Consider the following 18810-nt stretch of genomic DNA (forward strand, 5'->3'; position numbering starts at 1 on the left):
CAAAGCAGTAATCACATGATGTACAAGAAGGTATTGATAACATGTAGACATCAGAGTACACCTGCCAGGCCCTCTGGGTGTATTCTCTTCAAAGAACAATGGACTGACAATGAAGCTGTTTGTGAATCCACACCACACAGCCACATATGGCGAGTGCAATGGGTCTTCGTGCACAACACGCAGTTTACCAGCATCCCTCTATGTTCACTGCACCCTGTGCCTCGTCACCCCATAGAATATGGCCTGGCCACATGTCATCAACTTCGATCCATACCTGAAACTGAGGATCAAATTCAGAATGTTACTATGTTACTGCAAACAATGACATTTCAGTTGCTTCACCATCTGGATGTTGTACAGGTGCCAGTGTACTGTTGACCATGCTGTGCACAATTCATGTGACACTGCCTGAGCAAGCAACAGCAACCTCGTCAATAACTTCCTGTGGGACAGGATGCCTTCCTCTTCCAGGTGCCACACAAAGCTCAACCGTGTTTTCGAATTTCGTCATCTTCTTCGAAGCATTTAATGACACTGGGCCTATCCTCAGACACTTCAGTCAGCGATACTCTTTCAATGTAGCACTATACTTGCTGCCATTCGCCTAAAACAATTTCACTAATAGTGTAGGGCTTCTTGTAACCATAGCCATAGTGTTCACTCACGTTATGGCTTGTCAAATAACAGCATGGATGTCATACCATCATACAGCATACAACAACAGATTTGCATTTGGTGACCAAAATTGAAACTAATTTTTCTTGTGTAAATTAGTTCTTCTGTGTATCTACCAAGTTTCACCCACATTGGACCCCCATGAGTAGCTGCACTTTCATCATAACTACCCAGTAGTATCAGAATTATAGACCTAACAATAATAGGATAGTTTTTTAAATTGACCAAAGAATAATTCATAATGGACATTTTTGGAAAACTCTGTATGATAAGCTCACCACACTGCTGAGGTGTGATACAACAGAAGATATAATGTACAACTATTCCAAAACATAGACATTTGTTTCCTCCACCCAGTATCTACATACAAACATAGCAGACAATATTTAGTTTGCAAAACATAGAACCTTTTTGCCTTGCACATTGTGTGGTTTCTCGAAGTACCAAATAACGTAAAAAACTGTATTTTTCACTGTACAAGGAGGGTTATTTAATGAAATTTGTTCCAGTAGTTGATCTTATTTATGGAGAGTGTAAACGTTTTCTTTGTCAAGATATTGCAATATCTAAATCATTTACCACTCTCAGATATTTGGCCTAATTTGTGGAAGAGCACAACAGGAAAAATACCCTGCTCCTCTTGGAATCTTCGTACTTAGCAACGAAAATAAAGCACCTAATGAAATAAAGTTCAAGAAGACATAAAATCCATTAATGTAACGTGACAAAGCATGGCGAGTTTGTTACCTTCTGATATTAGGAGACGACGCCAGCCCTGTCCCATGAACATCTCCAACAAAATTTCCTTCCTGAGAATAATTAATGTTCCATTCCATTGACGATATGTGTGGCTGCCGCAATCTATGCAGTATGGAATGTTGTCTAATGTTTTAATGTTCTGTTCTGTTACGTCCAGTGTCATTCGACCTCTACTCAAAAAAAGAAAAGTCGATGTTATTTTTCTTAGTCCGACTTCAGATGTGCAACTAATGCAACAACGCCACAGGTTGTGACTTTCTGTTGTGGCAACGTGAGCTACCGTTCATACAGAATGCCACAAAATCTGTGTAGTTGCAGAGCTTCCTACATGGCGGCAAATGAAAACATATGGGAGGGTGTTATGGTACAGTTCAGGTTATGGCATTAGAGCTGTGACTAGAGTTAAATACAAGGAAGAAATCAAGATATTATATCTGAAAATATATTTCGTACAGCGGGTCACAAACACATTCACAAAAGATGTAACACTCAAAGTTGAAAATGCTATCTGCTATGACAAACTAAATGACAGCTGGAACGTAAATATCATCTGTAGACCCATCATTCTTTCAAGAATCTTATTGTGTTCGTTAATGTATGCATTTATCGTAAGTAACTATTAATTTAACAGCTGCCACATCACACTCCTGGCCCATTTCTTGCATATGACCCACGATTTTACAGTGCTTGGTTTCACAAGTCAGGAAGCTTATACCACTCTTCTTTTTTGGTAAAGTATCAAGTTCATTTATTTATTTATTCATCCAAAAATCTGTTAAGATTATGGGATGGTCTACATCATTGGTTTGCAAATATTGAACACACACAACCACTGTTACATAAAATTACACATAGGTTGTTGTTCTTGTTGTTCCAGAAGCTTCGAAAGTGTACCTGCCAACCACTGTTTTGACTTTTTTCAGCAATAATATGAAAACAGGTTGAAACTGAATAGACCACAGCAGTAATTATTCTACAGCAACTGCGACAGAATGATAGCGTTTTGATGTATGGTCACAAGTGAGCAGTGGCAGTAGAGTAACAAACTGGAACCAAGTGAGCTTTTTGTGGCATTGCAAAAGTTACATCTTGTAAGTTGCACCACTGAAAACTGGGAGTTCAAACATGCAACTTCTGTTGCATGTGTGTACCCATCTTTACACTGCCATACTATGATACTGATTTTATTTATATCTTCATATTAAGCCATAATGCAATTTTACTGATTTTTAGATAACAGCATCAGCTGTCTATATCAAGTAAAACATTAAAATTTAGTGTAATATGTCTGAATTAACTAAAAATTACATCTTCAACTTGTAACATTGTGCTAAATTATAGGTACTGAATTTCTAGCAAAGCCATTATTCCACAATTACAATATTTTCAATTCATTCATCTTTCTGTAATATGGGTGGTTTCTGAAAAAATAAAAAATCTCTACAGTCAGCCCATATACATATGACATGTCCAATGGGTGAATTTTCGAGCAATTTCCGAATAATATGCACATATTTATCTGTGCAAATCTAATGTGTCACAAGGGTAAGGCTCATATAGAGATTTCCAGTTATGCTACCTTGGTTCACTGCCAGACCATTCAACATGCTACAGGTTCACCAATCCTTCCACGTATTAGTTCATTATTGGGTGATTTGACGTCTTCCAAATTTGTTTTCGTTTCATAGTGAAAAGAACCAGGTTTCATTGCACAGTGTTTGTGATTACATCTTCTTACTGTGTACTGCACTCTTTGAATTGCATTGTAAATACGTTTTTGTTGATTTCTGTTTGTATTCATAATATTGGGCAAGGTAAATGATTCAATATTTGTTGTTGTTTCATGTAAAACAAATGTTGGTGTCATCACATGGTATTCTGTGGACTTATGTGTATTTGTTACTACGTACAAATCCTTGTGTGAACTGGTCGATTTCAATGTGCAGCAAGTACATTGCTCATTTTCTACTATTTTTCACATTCATTTTCTGTACTTTCTCACTTTTTAGTTGAGAGCTCAATGTTAGCAGCTTTTGACAAAATTAGTATTCAACTTATCACATTTGGTCACATATTGAGTATGTAACTCTGTTTTGAATGGTGTTGCAACTTTCCACTGAGCATGACGCATTTCACAGTTGTTTGCAGAATATGAATGTAGGAGTAGATGAGTACACTTTGTAGTCTTAGTGACTAGAGTAGTCTTCCATGCAAATGCTAAACATTCAACAGTAGTTACACAAATGTTAACAGGTACTACAAATGACACAATTAGTTACATCCTGCCACTCCAACAAAAATTTCAGAGTTCTCCATTAAATGCGAGAAAGTGCAAAAAACAGATGTGGACAAAAGTAAAGTGGAGTACAAGCAAAATACGTATACTGTACTTAAACCAAGCGGTTTACACACAGATTCATAACCTGTGACAAACATAAATGAGTCCACAGAAGATGTGACATAACCTGCTTCTGTTTTATATGAAACAAAACAAACATGGAATTATATATCACAGTCAATATTATAGATGTGAGCAAAAATGAAACAGAATATGAGCAAAGTATTTGCAATGCAATTGAAAAAGTTCATTGTGCAACACACATAAGAGTATGTGGAAAAATTTCCTTACAGCAGCGACAGAGTAGTGTGCTGATGTTGGCAAAGACCAGCTATGAAGTAAATAATTAATGCTGTTTCTATTCTATGATTGAAAGGTTTTTGTATGTACCTTTATCTATCTTATGATGAAACCAGCTTCTGTGTCATGTCATGTTAGATGATTTTTAGCTTTTCACATGTGCTAAGGCGCAATTAACTCAACTTGATAATGGCCACATGACTGGAATTAGAATACTGCGTTTTACAAATAAATATTTTTATAGTCAAAAGGTGACTACGATGTCATTTACAAATTTTTCGTGACTGTGAACCCTAGCTAAGAAAAGCTGATATTCGTTTTTTTCTGGAATTTCACGAATGTATTAAGTTGCAAGCTCACACAAACTTTTCCAGCCACACACGGCACCACCAAACTACCCATATTTTGCAGACTGTCATGCTGTATTTTCCCATATTCGATGCCAGATCACTAGGAGTGCTCCAGTCGTTCTGTTTCCATAGTGTAACATGGGCCCTGCACTTTTTATGTATATTTCTACATTTACATCTACAATCTGCAAATCACTGTGAAATGGTCTGGTATGTCCTATTGTACCTGTTATTGTTTTTCCCTATTCCATTCACTTATCAGGTGAGGAAGAATTACTGTCTAAATGCCTCTGCATGCGCTGCTGTTAATCTAATCTTATCCTCACAGTCCCTATGAGGGTGATATGTAGGGGTTATAGCATATTCCTAGAATCATCATTTAGAGCCAGTTGTTGAATCTCTGCAAGTAGGACTTTTTGGGATAGTTTACATCTATTGTGAAGAGTCTGCCAGTTCATGTTCTTTAGCATCTCTGTGACACTCTTCCACAGGAAGTGTGACCTGTGACTATTTGTACTACTCTTTTATGCTCATATTCAATAATCCCTGTTAGTCTTGTTTGGTAGGGGTACCACACACTTGAGCAATATTCTAGAATGGCTTGATGCAGTGATTTGTTAGCAATCTCCTTTGTGAGCTGATTACATTTTCACAGTATTCTACCAATAAACGAAAGTCAGCCACCTGTTTCACCCACGAATGAGTTTGTGTGATCATTTCATTTTATATACTACGAAGTGTTTGCTATACCCAGGTATTTGTATGAGCTGGCCGATTCCTGCTGTGATTCGCTGATATTTAGTCATACGATAATACGGTTTCACGTTTTGTGAAGTGCAAAACTTAACATTTCTGCACATTTAAAGCAAGTTGCTAATCTTTGGACCAATTTTAAATCTTACGAAAATATGACTAAATATCAGTGCTGCTTCTTTCGGACAATACTTCTTACAGATAACTGCATCAGCTGTAAAATATCTGTGATTCCTATTATTATTGTCCGAAAGATCATTAACATGTAACATGATCAGCAATTTCAATAAATTCAGAAATGAACTTCGCAGACACGTATCATTCGTTTAAGAATTCATTGTGGTCGCAGACGAGAAGCACTAGACAGAACAAACAGTTGACTGAAATACATTTCTTCTGCCAAATCTGCGGCAATTACCAGTTGCAAGCTACGATTTGTCTGTACATATATGAACTGCACTCTAGCAATTTCGCTCAATCATCCAATTTCCAGTGCTGTACACATCTCATATCTGTGCCGATTTCCACTGCATCTCTCTGTGTGTGCGTATCTGTTATGCACAGATATTTCTGCAGACAGATTGTTGCATGTAGGGCCTTTACTTGTATTTGTGAAGACGTCATGATCTTACTCGAATCGGCAGCGTAAAGCCAGCCTCTGGCGAAACGCGCATGCCAACAAGAGATCACTACAGCTAGCATTCATTGACTACCAAAAAACACAACTTGCTTAATTTTCTCCAGTACAGAAATATTTCTTAAAATTTTGTGTTAAGCCCGGTCCACACGCAACGATCTGTCTGCGCAGACATCGGCGCAGATGTCTGTACATGCAAAAGATCGCTGCAAATGTGGTGTGTTCACACCATGGAGGTAAGAACAGACCATGGTTCACACGACACAAACCCCAATCTACTACTCGCCCGCCATCTGTCGGTATAGAAAAGAAATATCAGTGGCAAGCGACTACGCTCCCCGTAAACGTCAAAAATTTAATTAAGTTATTTTGAAATACAGAAATGGAGGAAGTTCTGTTGTGGTCTGTGTTCGCAACTTGTGTTGCAAGAAACATTCAAACCAACCACAGGAAACAGAGAAAGCGGCCAAAACAGTGTGGGCAGTGGCTGCTAAAGCGAAAGCAGTTTTCTCACGTAAATTTACTGCGAGAGTTGCAGGGCGAACCTAAAACATGGACAAGTATATTCATGTTTATTTTTATAACAGCAATTAATTTTCTATTATGTTTGCACACAAATATATTATTTTGAATAAACCTTTGATAAACGTGTGTGAAATATGTTTTTTACATTACCTCATGTTCCATTTCCTCGCACATTGACACTCCAATTTCATCTTCAATTGTACTCCTGCTTGGTCTTGGCGTTTCTTGATCACTAAGAAAGCCAAGCAGATCAAAATACTATAACGTTGGCTGGTACACTTGACATACTCCTACACCAGATCTTCTAGATTTCTGAACTTTGGATAACTCTTTTCGGTAAACAGTTCGCAACGAATTTTTTTTTCATTACTGTTTCTCTGTTCGCCGAGGCGTCAACTGCCCGCAATTTTTCAGTTAGAACATTGTATGCTGCTGTCTCTTTATCTCGGTCACTATATTCTTTACTTTTAATCTTCCACAAACATGGGTGGTTTCTATTTATTTCAATGAATTCACTTACAAATTCTCGAGAACACTGACAAGTATCAGCCATTTTAATGCCCTGTGCGCTCAAATACAAACACTAGATTGAGCTAACAGCTGTTTCGCGCCAGATTTGTGACGATCTCCTGTCCACACGCTCCAACTTGTCTGCGCAGATGTGGTTTGAACCCACAGATTTGAGAGGTTTCGCTGAAACCTCCAACTTCCAGGTTTGCACACACCTCAGGTTGGTGCAAATCTTCTATCCACACGCAACGATCTGTCTGCGCAGATGTGATGTGTGCAGATATTTGCGCAGACAGATCGTTGCGTGTGGACGGGCGTTTACGAATCGAATCGAATTGCATAGTACGTCTCTTGCAATGGCCGATGAAGAAGTCATATAGAAAAAGGATTACTTATAATTTTGATAAGCATGCGCTATTAATTGCTAAATGGTCGTTATAAAATGTATAGTACTTTATATTCTCCCTTTTGAATGCTCCTTTGGTTTTGTATATAACATTGATAATTTGTAATTGTAGTCGTAGGAGATTCGCTGGACGGACTTCATAACTTATCTTTGGTTGTGATGTAGACGTCAGAGATGTGTGATGTTTTCTGTCTGGTTGGAGAAGAATGGCTGCGCGTCTGATGACCAGCGAAGGTGATGTAAACATGCAATCTGATGACTTTGAGCCTCTTGAGCCTTCGCTTCAGAATATCCTGGAGCAGAAGTCTTTGAGGTGGATATTTGTTGGTGGTAAAGGCGGTGTAGGAAAAACTACCTGCAGGTATTAAGTTACGTTGATACTGTAGACGTTTATGATTAGTTATTTATTGGTTATTCCATTTGTTTGTTGTTGTTTGGTGATCGGAGGTTCTTGTATAAATACTGGATGGTGGCTCCCAGATTTTTAGTGTCATTGTTACAGCTCTGTATATTTCTTGTGTCTTCTTGAGAGAAAACTATTTCAGTGCCTTATAATTTGGGTGTTGATCATGTGTCTGCGCAGATAATAAATATCCATTTGTGTAAACTGATGTAACATGGAGAACATTGTGAATTTCAGAAAGTGCTTCAAGCTGCAGTACAGTCCAATATCATATTTTGCATCAGTTGCTACAAGTGAGTGGTTTAAGATGTGTACGATTTTACAGAGCAAATAGAGTTAATAGTAACTACAACACTCGACAGTCCGCCGGCGACCCTGTACACCAATGTTAATAAGGTCGATAGTACCTGTCGAAAATATACCCGCATTTCGTAACTCGTGACAGTTAGGGGCATATAGGATTACAGTGCATACATGTAATTTGCAACACTAGTGTAAGAATAACAATACGTTAGCATACGTCACAGTATGATTGTCACAGATACTTTTGCTGATGATACTCTGCCAAGTTCGTTTTCATCATATACTGGTTCCAAGCTGATGCTGACTAGACTGAGCCTTGATCCGTTTTGTAGATAACATATAAACCACTTTTTTGTGCTCTCAGTTATATCTCAAAGAATTTCATAACTAACAGTAACAAAAACTTAAGAAAACTGTGTGTAATTTGACTTTCATAAAACTTTTATTATATTTTGTAGGTTTCTGCTTGTGCCATCGGTGTTAACTGTTATTGATGTTTGTGTAGTTTTGCTTGATTGACAACTTTATTGATTGCTATTCAGCAGCTTGTGGTTATTTAACTGGTTTGGCAGCTGTGTCAGTAATCTGTGAAATACAATGGGTTTGTGGAGAGGGTGGATATAGGACAATAGTGTTTAATCTGCTTGTGTTCTTCCTGATGTCGAATTAATTTAAGTTGTTTTTGACAGAAAGTAATGCAGTACAAATGTGAGGGTTTAAAACAGTCAGTATCTTGAGCTTGATAAAGTGGCCCTACAGTATCCATTCGGGATAGAAGTTACTTATTGACACCCCCTTGCATTTTTCAATACGACGTGGATATAAACGTGAGGCTTTGCTACTGACCCATTTTTTACCACAGTCATATCTTCTGCTTTCACATTTGTTGGCTTTCCCAACTCAACCAAATTGTCAGCTTCCAACCTAACCTATACCTCAGGCTGCACTACGAATCACTGTCATTGCAACCAAGATTTCTAAAGGTGGAGGGATTCCAGTATGTAACTTTATCTACTTTTAGGTTCAGTTCTGCTTATTATTCTGATTATTACTTTTTTTCCTTTTAAATTTAAATATGTCATTAACATAACAAGAATGTTCCTTATCAGTATGCCATAAGAAATGTGTGAGTGAAATATGCCATAATGTGGTATTACTTTCAAATAGGCTACTCATTAGTGAATTCATGTCAGTTTCCAGGTGAGGTTGCACACTATTGTTACTTTCTTGCGCACGTGGCTAAAATGTCCTTCCAGCTTAATTTGGAATCAGTGTAAAGCCTAACAGTTTCACTCATCTGCTTCCCACAGGCTTTAATTTGCTTCAGAATTAGTTCATGTGTTTTATCAGGATTACAAAGAATTAATTAGGAGAAAACCAATTTATCATTAGTTCTATTTTTTCTATGTTAGTAGATGCAATTCTGCCGTGTCACTATGTTTACTGAACTGTGATGTGTCATCTGATTAATATATTTAGCTCCTATATGGTATGGTAAATCATGAATTGCAATGAAGAACAGAAATGGACAAAGGACTGAGCTCTGCAGCATTCCACAGTCTTAACTTCCTGAAATGATGAATGCCTGTTTTTAATTGAGACAGGTTGTCTTCTGTCGCTTAACTGTGAGCTAATAAAAGCAAAAGAAATGGCTTATAAAGTGCTTGTTCGCCTGATATTTGAGTATTGTTCATCCATCTGGGATCTTTATCAGGTAGGACCGATAGAGAAGATCTAAGGAAGAGTGGCACGTTTCATCATGGTATCGTCCAACTGGCGAGAGTGCGTTATAGAGATGCTAAACAAACTCCACTTAAAAGAGAGGCATTGTGCATCACGGAGAGATTTACTATTCAAATTTCAGAACAGCACTTTTCAGGAGTCCTTGCCCCCACATACATCTGGCGTATTGACCATGAGGAGACAAAGCTTCGTCTGGACATTTTGTATGGCCCTAAGGACTATGTCAACCTCGCTGCTCTCCACTGTCACTTCCTCTCAATTCTTGTTGTGTCCCGGGACTCTAAAGTTGTTTACACCGACAACTCTATGGCTGATGGTAATGTTGGCTTCACCTATGTCCACAGAGGCCATATTGAACAGAATTCCTTGCCCACTAGCTGCAGTATATTCACTGCAGAGCTTGTGGCCATATCTCGTGCACTTTAGTACATCTGTTCCTGTTCTGGTGAGTCGTTTCTTCTCTGTTCTGACTCCTGAGCAGCTTACAAGCTATAGACTAGTGCTACCCTCGCCATCCTTTGATAGCGAACATCCAGGAGTTCATCTCTGCTCTGTAATGGTCCAGTCATTCAGGGTTTTTGTGTGGACCCCAAGACACATTGGAATCCCAGGCAACGAACTTGCTGACAGGCTGGCCAAACAGCCTACGTGGAAACCGCTCCTGGAGATGGTCATGTCTGAAACTGACCTGCGTGCTGTCTTACGCCGCAAGGCTTTTTGGCTTTGAGAAACGGTGTGGCATAACAGTGTTCACAACAAACTATCATGAAGGAGACTAGGAATGTGTGGAAGTCTTCCCTGTGGTCTTCTCACAGGGAATCATTTGTCTTTTGTCAGCTCCACATTGGGCATACATGGCTCACACATGGTTACCTCCTCCTTTGCGAGGACCCACCTCTTGTGTCGCTGTGGTTCCCAAATGACACTCGTCCACCTCTTGCTGGACTACCCACTTTCCACCGCTCTGCGGTGGACTTTTAACTTTCCCAGCACCCGACCTTCGGTGTTGGGCGACAATGCCTCAACAGCAGATATACATTTACGTTTTATTTGTGAGGGTGGGTTTTATCATTTGATCTGAGTTTTAGCGCATGTCCTTTGTCCCTCTGTGTCCCCCACTCTAGGGCTTTTAGGGTGGAGGTTTCATGTGTTGCAGAGTGGCTGGCTTCTCCTTTTTTATTCTCATGGTCAGCTGGCCATTGTTAATCTGCTTTCTTGTTTTTAATCTTGTCTCCCTGTTTCTTGCGTGTGTCTGTGGGTTTTTTTTTTTGTCCTGTTTTGTCCATTGTGGTCGTTGTTGCCCTTCTGTCATTCTTCTGGTTCTTCCTTTTTTCCTGTTATTGTGCCGTACGTGAGTGAAACAGGGTTGGAGGGATCAGATAGTGGTTCCGAAAGTACCCCCCTCCCCCCGCCACACACCATTAGGTGGCTTGCAGAGTATGATGTAATTGTAGATGTCGATTTCGCATAACATCAAATTCCAGTTGTGCAAGAAGGGTGTTAGAGCATATACAACAGCTTTGCTGAGATGCGAAGTAAAGCAGATACCAGATTCATATTTTCAAGTTCAGTTAACATCTTCAGTGACAGCAGCAGCAGCAGTAGTAGTTTTATAATATTGAAATCCAGACTATCTGTTGGAGAGGAGATAATGTTTGAAAGAGTTATTTAGCTGGTTGTACGTCAGAGATTTGAAAGGCCATAAATTGTTCAGTAGTTTTGAGGCATATCCTTATTTTCCTTCTAACCCATATATTCCCAGAACTTTTTTAATGCAAATTTTTGTTACATACCATTCATTAGTGACCACAGATAACAACTGAAACAATTTTTAGTTGTCAGTTCTGAAAGGCCTCTCTTTTTTTTTTCCTCCCCTCCCCTCCCTCTTTCCACAGTGGGTTGATAATGATCCCATGCTTATATAAATTTGTACACTACAATGGAACAGGAATAATCAATTTATTATTAGGAATTTGATAATCAGTCTTCATTAGTTCAAGTTGTGGGCTATTAAGTAATCATGTTAGGTAGGTAAGGAACATGAAACATAATATTATACATGAAATTCTGCTAAGCATTTGAGATGCAAATTTGTGTTAAATTTGCAGCACATTTTGGCAGTCTTATTGTTACATAGTGCTCATCGTCTTCTGACCTGACTAGTGATAGTAATGATGCATATCCACAAGTTGGTACCATTTTGAAAAATGCCTCATAAAACATTTTTCTCAATCCAAAATTCATGTTTACAAGAAACAGCATTTTTTTAAAATTACTTTTCTACATAGTTGCCACTGTTGTTCAGACATTGTCATAATGGGAAACCAATGTTTCTGACTGCTGAACACCATTTTTTTTTTTTTTTGCATTGGCATCGCTGTCAAGATGTCTTCCTTCAAAATCATTGTAATGTTAAAGAACTGGTGATCAGATTGGGACTGTATGGCAGGTGACCGAACTGCTCCCAATGGAATTGTTGAAAAAGGTTTTGAGTGGGATCAGCAGAATGGGGATGTGCATTGTCATGAAGCAACATAATGCTTTGACTGAGCATTCCATGCCCTACAGCACCAATCTTATTCTTTCTATCACTTGTCCTTAAACTTGAAGCACGATTTTGGAGGAAGGCAGTTTGATAGTGATGACAATGCAAAAAAACTGTGTTCAGAAGTGGCTACCTTCACTGGAGCCATATTCCTATGATGATGACAAAGAAAAGGTAGTTTCCTGCAGTGACACATGTCGGAACAATGGTGACAACTATGTAGAAAAACAGTTTGATGTGTTCTGTCTTGTAAAAATAAATTTTGGTTTGTAAAAAAAATGCTTGCATGAGATTTTTCCAAAATGGTACTTACTTTCCGGACATGCCTCATATGTTGAGCTGAATGTTTTCTTACAGAAACAGATAGCTGTCGTCATTTGCTGCTATGGCCCAGGCTCAGTTTTAGCATTGCCAAATTTCCAGAGTAAATACCTTGCAATAGATTGGCCAAATTCCAGTGTTTCTGTCCTTTCCCGGTGATCTGCCAAGCAGTGAAAAGTTTTTGATTATGGCATCAACTAGACTAATCAAAATGGGAATATGCAATTTTTTGCCTCTTGTAGCAATATGGTAAGTTCCATCATTAGCGTCTAGTCTGTCTACTCCACTCATAAATCAGTTGTATTGATGTACAATGTGTGGCTTATTAATACGTTTTCTTTTTAGCAGCAATTGAGTATTGGTGTACTTTTTGAATCGGATATACTCTAAATCCATTTGACAACAGTGTAACCATGCAGCTGTGATTCCATTGTATGGTGCATATGTTATTGTTTGTGTCCAACCTGAAGTAATAAAATCCTCTGGGTTATGTTTTGCAATATTTGACATCCATTTGTGGAGAGTTGTCTACTCTGTTTTGATGAATAGTTTCAGTAATTTTCACATTGTTTCTTTGCAAAGTAACTATTAATCCTGGGGACGTTATTCTTTATTGTATTAGTCACTTTGGTATAATATTTTCTCCAAGGCCTATATCTCGCACTTAGGTCACCCCTCATACAAGTCAACTTGCAAACAATATACTAAATGAGTTGCTGCAGCCTGTGTATTGAATTCAAAATGAATTGGCCTTCCATGAATATGCTGTTTAGAGCCATGACGTTCGTAAGAGGATATCATTGATTTGTCAGAAGGTTACTAAAGTTTCTTTCAGTGAAAGCATACATAAGAAAGTTTTTGTTCATGATATCGAACAGTGGCTGAATTTTAGCCATTTTGTCACCTGTGCATAAGTTGTTGATATCTATGACATGAAAATATCTAAATAGCTCTTTGAACCAGTTACATTGCACTGATTTGGTCACTAAAATGTTGTTGGGTATATTCATTGGCCTCCTAATACAAGCAGTGTCTTGGTAAGGGTGTGTAGCTGCTGAGAATCTGTATACCGAGCAACAGTACATCTCATCTGTTGTGCCCTACAATGTGTTTTATGACATCATCGTAGAGAAATCTCTCAAAGAACTCGATTAGTTCACTATGTTTGAGTGTAACTGCTACTCATGGGGCTTGGCAGTGGCTGTTCATCCTACTGTGGAAGCAAACTGTTCACCCATTTGCATGGCCTGATTTTGCTCGTGTCTTCCATGTTGTAAAGAAGGACCACCAGAATCATTGTCAGCCCTGTCAGATTGCTGAAATGAGGGAGACTGTTCACCATATGATGATGTCGTAGTCACGACCTGTGTGAGCTGATCCAGATATTGGAATAGGTTCACAGTAATGAGAAGTACTAGTAGGACTGACGTCTTTGATGTTTTTTTAATTGTTTTGGCATTGTAGTTCTACCACCTCAGCTGGGATTGAGTACTAATTGATTTCTTTTCAACCTATTTATGGTGTCACAATCCTTTTCTCTGTAGTCTCCATCTGATGATGGGCACAAGGTGAGTCTATGTAAATACTGATACCATGGATGTGTTTGTCATCCAAACACCCCACTAATTCTGTTATTTCATGAGTAATAGGTGCGTACCAGGAACTCAAAAAGAAAATAATACACATAAGAACATTGAGCATAATGTATGCCCACAGGATCATTGCTGACCCACAAAAATACAATTGAAAAATAAAGTTTATAAAAATAATTTGTATGAATTTCTCTAAATCACATAAAAATTTACTACAGCTAAAAGTTTAGTAAGAAATAACATAATATATGTGGAATACTTGCTTTTGTATGCACTCAGTCACACATTTTTTTCCAAAAATGGACTTGTACAAACTTGCACTAATAACTATTAGTCAAAGTTATTTGTGTACCCAGTTGGTGCAAGGATCCCTAGCTTGGGGCTATTTCCGTCACATTTCTGGCATACAGAATTAGGCCACATATTGCTGCAATCCCTCTTGTTTATATTCTTTTTCTGTTGCTATATGCGCCTGCCTGATGGTAAAGTTAGTCTGTTATCCAAGCAACCTTGTCACGTAACAACAGGGTCATTGTCAACCCTGTGGGCGTATATGGATGAAAGATTGGTGTAACTGTAGCAGTTTATAGTGCACCAGGAAAAGCTCAAGATTCTAAACAAGTACTAAAAATGAAAGAAAGAGAATGACAGATTAAACAATGGAAAATCCAGGATGGAATAATGGCAGTATTATGAAAAGGATAGATTGCTACACGCGCGCACACGCACACACACACACACACACACACACACACACACACACACACACACACACACGGCCACTCACTCTGGTTGCCAAAGCCAGATTGACAGCCAGGGACAATGGCCATGTGTGTGTGAGTTGTGTTTGTGTGAATGTGTGTGTGTGTATGTTGTCTAATTCAGAAGAAGGCCTTTCACCCGAAAGCCTACTTGTTTTACTTGTTCAGCAGTCTTTTTGTTGTGCCTGTCTGACTCAATGTCTCCACTATATGGTGAGTAGCAATATATCCTTCTCTTAATATTGTCAGAATGACAGATTGGTTTTCCTTTACACAATTTCAGAACTGATAAATGTCCATTCTTCTGGAGTTGGAGAATCTTGCCACAGCTTTCATAATATCCTTGAGGGTGACAACATTCCAGTGAAGGGATTCCCTTATAGAAAGAGTAAGATTGGTGCTGTAGGGCATGGAATGCTCAGTCAAAGCATTATGTTGCTTCATGTCCAGTAGAAATCCTTGGGTAACACACAAGATATTAAATTAATTGCTGAAAAGAAAGTGTAAAAATGCAGCAAATGAAACAGATGAAAGCAAATGCACTAGTCTAAAGAATGAGACTGACAGGAGAGCGAAATGTCTATAGGAGAAATGAATGTAGAAGCGTGTGTAACTAGGTGAAAGATATACACCGCCTGTAGAAAAATTAAAGAACCCTTTGAAGAAAAGAGAAGCAGTTGTGTGAATATCAAGATGGCAAACCAATTCTAAACAAAAAAGGCAAAGGTGGAAGGAGTATACAAAAGATCTCTGCAAAGGGAAAAAATTTGAAGAAAATACTGTAGAAAGAAAAGAGGAAGTAGATGAAGATAAATTGGGTGATACATTAGTGTTAAAAGAATTTGACAGTGCACTGAAAGACCTAAGTAGAAACAAGGGCTCTGGAGTAGATGACATTCCTTCAAAATTATTGAGGTCCTCAAGAGAGCCAGGCATGGCAAAACTATTTGATGTGGTGTGCAAGATACAGGAGACAGATGAAATACCTTCTGACATCAAGAAGGTGGTAATTCCAATCCCAAAGAAGGCAGATGCAGACTGGTGTGGAAAACATTGACACTAATTTTTTAGAGAAGAATAAAAAACTGTGGTCAACTTTGAGAAAGATCGGGTTGGATTCTGGAAAAGTTTAGGAACATTTCAGGCAATATTTGACCCTATGACCTATCTTAAAAGATTAGACTAAAGACAGGGGAAGCAGTGGTCATGAAGGCAGTGAGGTAGGCTTGTAGCCTGTACACTATGTTGTTCACTCTGTACATTGAACAAGCAGTAAAAGACCATCAAGTGTTACTCGACTGCCTTTCAGATTGGCATCTGTAACCTGCAATGCAGCAAACAGAAAGCTGTCCCCACATTCTGGTGCAAGATGCTGTAGAGTCGCCACCTTGGAATTAAAGCGAGACTAATTAACACACACCCAGTCCCCATAGCTGGAACACTGTGGATACGGAATAGTATGAGGACAGACTGTTGCCGAGGTGCTCCAGATTATGGTACATCTGAGCCTGGTACTATGCCACTCCCATGGCCTACACGATCTTACATTGTCCTGTCACATCAGGGTTGGGTCGTGCAACTGTAAATACTGTCCATTGTATTAGTGCATTATCTGCCATTGTTATTAGGCAGCTCTGAGAGGTACTGGTGATAAGTAAAAAGCATTAATTGTCCATTCACATATATTGTATTTAATATGTATATTAAAAATATCTCTTTCTTTTTGTCGGTTTCGTGTCGAACGAGCAAATTCTTGGCGAGGTCCTCCAATGGTGTTTTACCGATGCAGTGATCAGCAGTGCAGGTCACTTAAAAAAGAGTACCAAAGGTTCTTGATGGAGAGAAGTGCTTGGAATCATTATCAAGAACTACTGTGCTGTCTATTGATAGCAAAATGCTCAAAAAAGATTGTGAATTATGTATCAATCATATATCTGCTCAGAAAAAAATCTTCTTATGTAATGATCTATGTAGTATTTATTAGTGTGTGCATAATACAAGTATGCCTTCATTAATTTGTGTCAAGCACGTCCTTTGAGTAGAGCAAGAAAATAAATATTTTTTGTATTTACCGGAAGTAATTAATATGGCCCAAGCGTATCAGTGAGTGATTGTAAAAGGTATTTCTTTATTCAGGAATTTATTGTGAACAGACAGTCAACATTCAAAAACTGCTAGTGAGAAAATATTAATTTGCAAACTGTTACGAACTTCAAATAATATTGTTAAGTGTATTGATTCTTTAGAAGTGATTTATGATTCATTGCATTGAATGAAGTGCTTATGTTGCATTAATGACATTGTAAGCAGTGATAATTACTTTTCGTAGGTGTAAGTCGGTGGTCAGTCCCATAAAAGTAATTCAGTTCAAGATTCAAATTAGAATTTGAAACTAATCGTGCACAAACCATTTGATCTTAGAAAATTGTGTGTACATAAAGTTTGCAATGAATCAGGAAATCTGTGGATGGCTTCTGATAACTGTATTAATGTTCAGAAGTATTTTGAAACCTATTAATGAGGAAGAATAAAGCAGTTCTGTTAAGCAGAATCTGTGCTCTTTCCATTGCTGATGTGAACCGTCATTTTACTTAAGGGAATGCTTACAATTTTACCCTTCAACGGCGACGTGCATTAATCTTGTGACACGTTCTGTTCTCTTCTATGTAGATTAATGACCATACTTGATATCTGAAGAATTATTTAACCTATTCACAGTTAACAGGGGCACAAGAATATAACAAAACTCATATAATGTGAAGATTGTCCAATATTTAGCACAGTCACACTACTTCTTCAAGAGAACCTTTCTGTTTGCTATTAATGAGAAGCTGAAATCAAATAAGAGAAGATTTTGCACAGTATTATCTGTATAGCAGTAATACTTAAAAAGAATCAGCAGTGGAGAGATAGACTGGATTGGTGAAGCATCACAGGAGACGCAAGTGCGCGCTTCATTGAAGACTATATAGATGAGTCTACATGTGGCATGGTCTGTAATATAAAACGGAAGCACATTGGGTTACCACATACTCCATGACTCTTGCACAATCTGATGTGGGTCATCCACTGCTACTAGACTCAGCTTTCACTAGCTGCAAGTCTTATGGACTGTGACTAGTCCTGATGCTGCCAGGATCTGAATTGGTGCCTTCCAACAGGAGACTATTTGCTGGCTGACTTCAACCGACTTAAAGGCACCTACTTTGGGGTCCAGGGTTAGCACCTGCACCTGACTTGCTGCTGAGCCACTACCTGTCTGCATGCACACCCTCTGCTATGGCACACTTGCATCTGTGGACTGTTGTCCCTGCATCTTACATAGGGTTCCACAGTTCTTGGGTGCTGTGTGCCTCTCCTCTTTGCTTCAATTTGATGTGACCAGTGCTGGGCTGGCTGTGTTGATGTGGCATCTGATGGGTGCACTGCTGGGACATGGTTACAACACAAGGCCGTGCCACTGCATCCTGATAAGTGGGGCTACTGTGGCTACCACCTGGTTTTGCCACTGTCAGCTCAGCCACCTCGCTTGGCTCCCACTGCTGGGAGCTGACTGCAACAAATAGATACTCTTGACTGAAGTATTGATAGAGATGAATAGCCCATTGCTTTTTCACTGCTCCTCTGACTTTACGATGGCTGACCATGTCGTTCATTGTATCTTCTACCCTCTGACGATCCTGCACCAGCATTGTGGCCTTTAGCCTGGTCATTAACACTAAAGCCATCCTGACCCTACTATACAATTACAAATTTGGAGAATGAATTGAAGTAGTGAGAGAAAAAATAAAAACTTTAAGGCTTGGTGTTGATATGATTCTGTCAGAAATTGCAAATGACTTGGGAGAGCAGTTGAATGGAATTGGTAGTGTCTGGAAAAGGTGGTGAA

At 38.8% G+C, this 18810-nt stretch overlaps 1 protein-coding gene across 1 annotated transcript in view; it reads left to right on the forward strand.

Moving 5' to 3' along the window:
- The first annotated feature begins 7417 nt into the window (after nucleotides 1–7417).
- The window catches only part of LOC124798188 (ATPase ASNA1 homolog), a 90414-nt gene continuing 79021 nt past the window's right edge, over nucleotides 7418–18810 (forward strand). The window contains exon 1 of the mRNA XM_047261485.1: nucleotides 7418–7614. Within this exon, the coding sequence (XP_047117441.1) occupies nucleotides 7460–7614 (155 nt within the window). The 5' untranslated portion in view covers nucleotides 7418–7459. The remainder of the gene's footprint in view (nucleotides 7615–18810) is intronic.

The sequence above is a fragment of the Schistocerca piceifrons genome, chromosome 5 (assembly GCF_021461385.2).
Source record: "Schistocerca piceifrons isolate TAMUIC-IGC-003096 chromosome 5, iqSchPice1.1, whole genome shotgun sequence".
In the NCBI taxonomy this organism is placed as follows: domain Eukaryota; kingdom Metazoa; phylum Arthropoda; class Insecta; order Orthoptera; family Acrididae; genus Schistocerca; species Schistocerca piceifrons.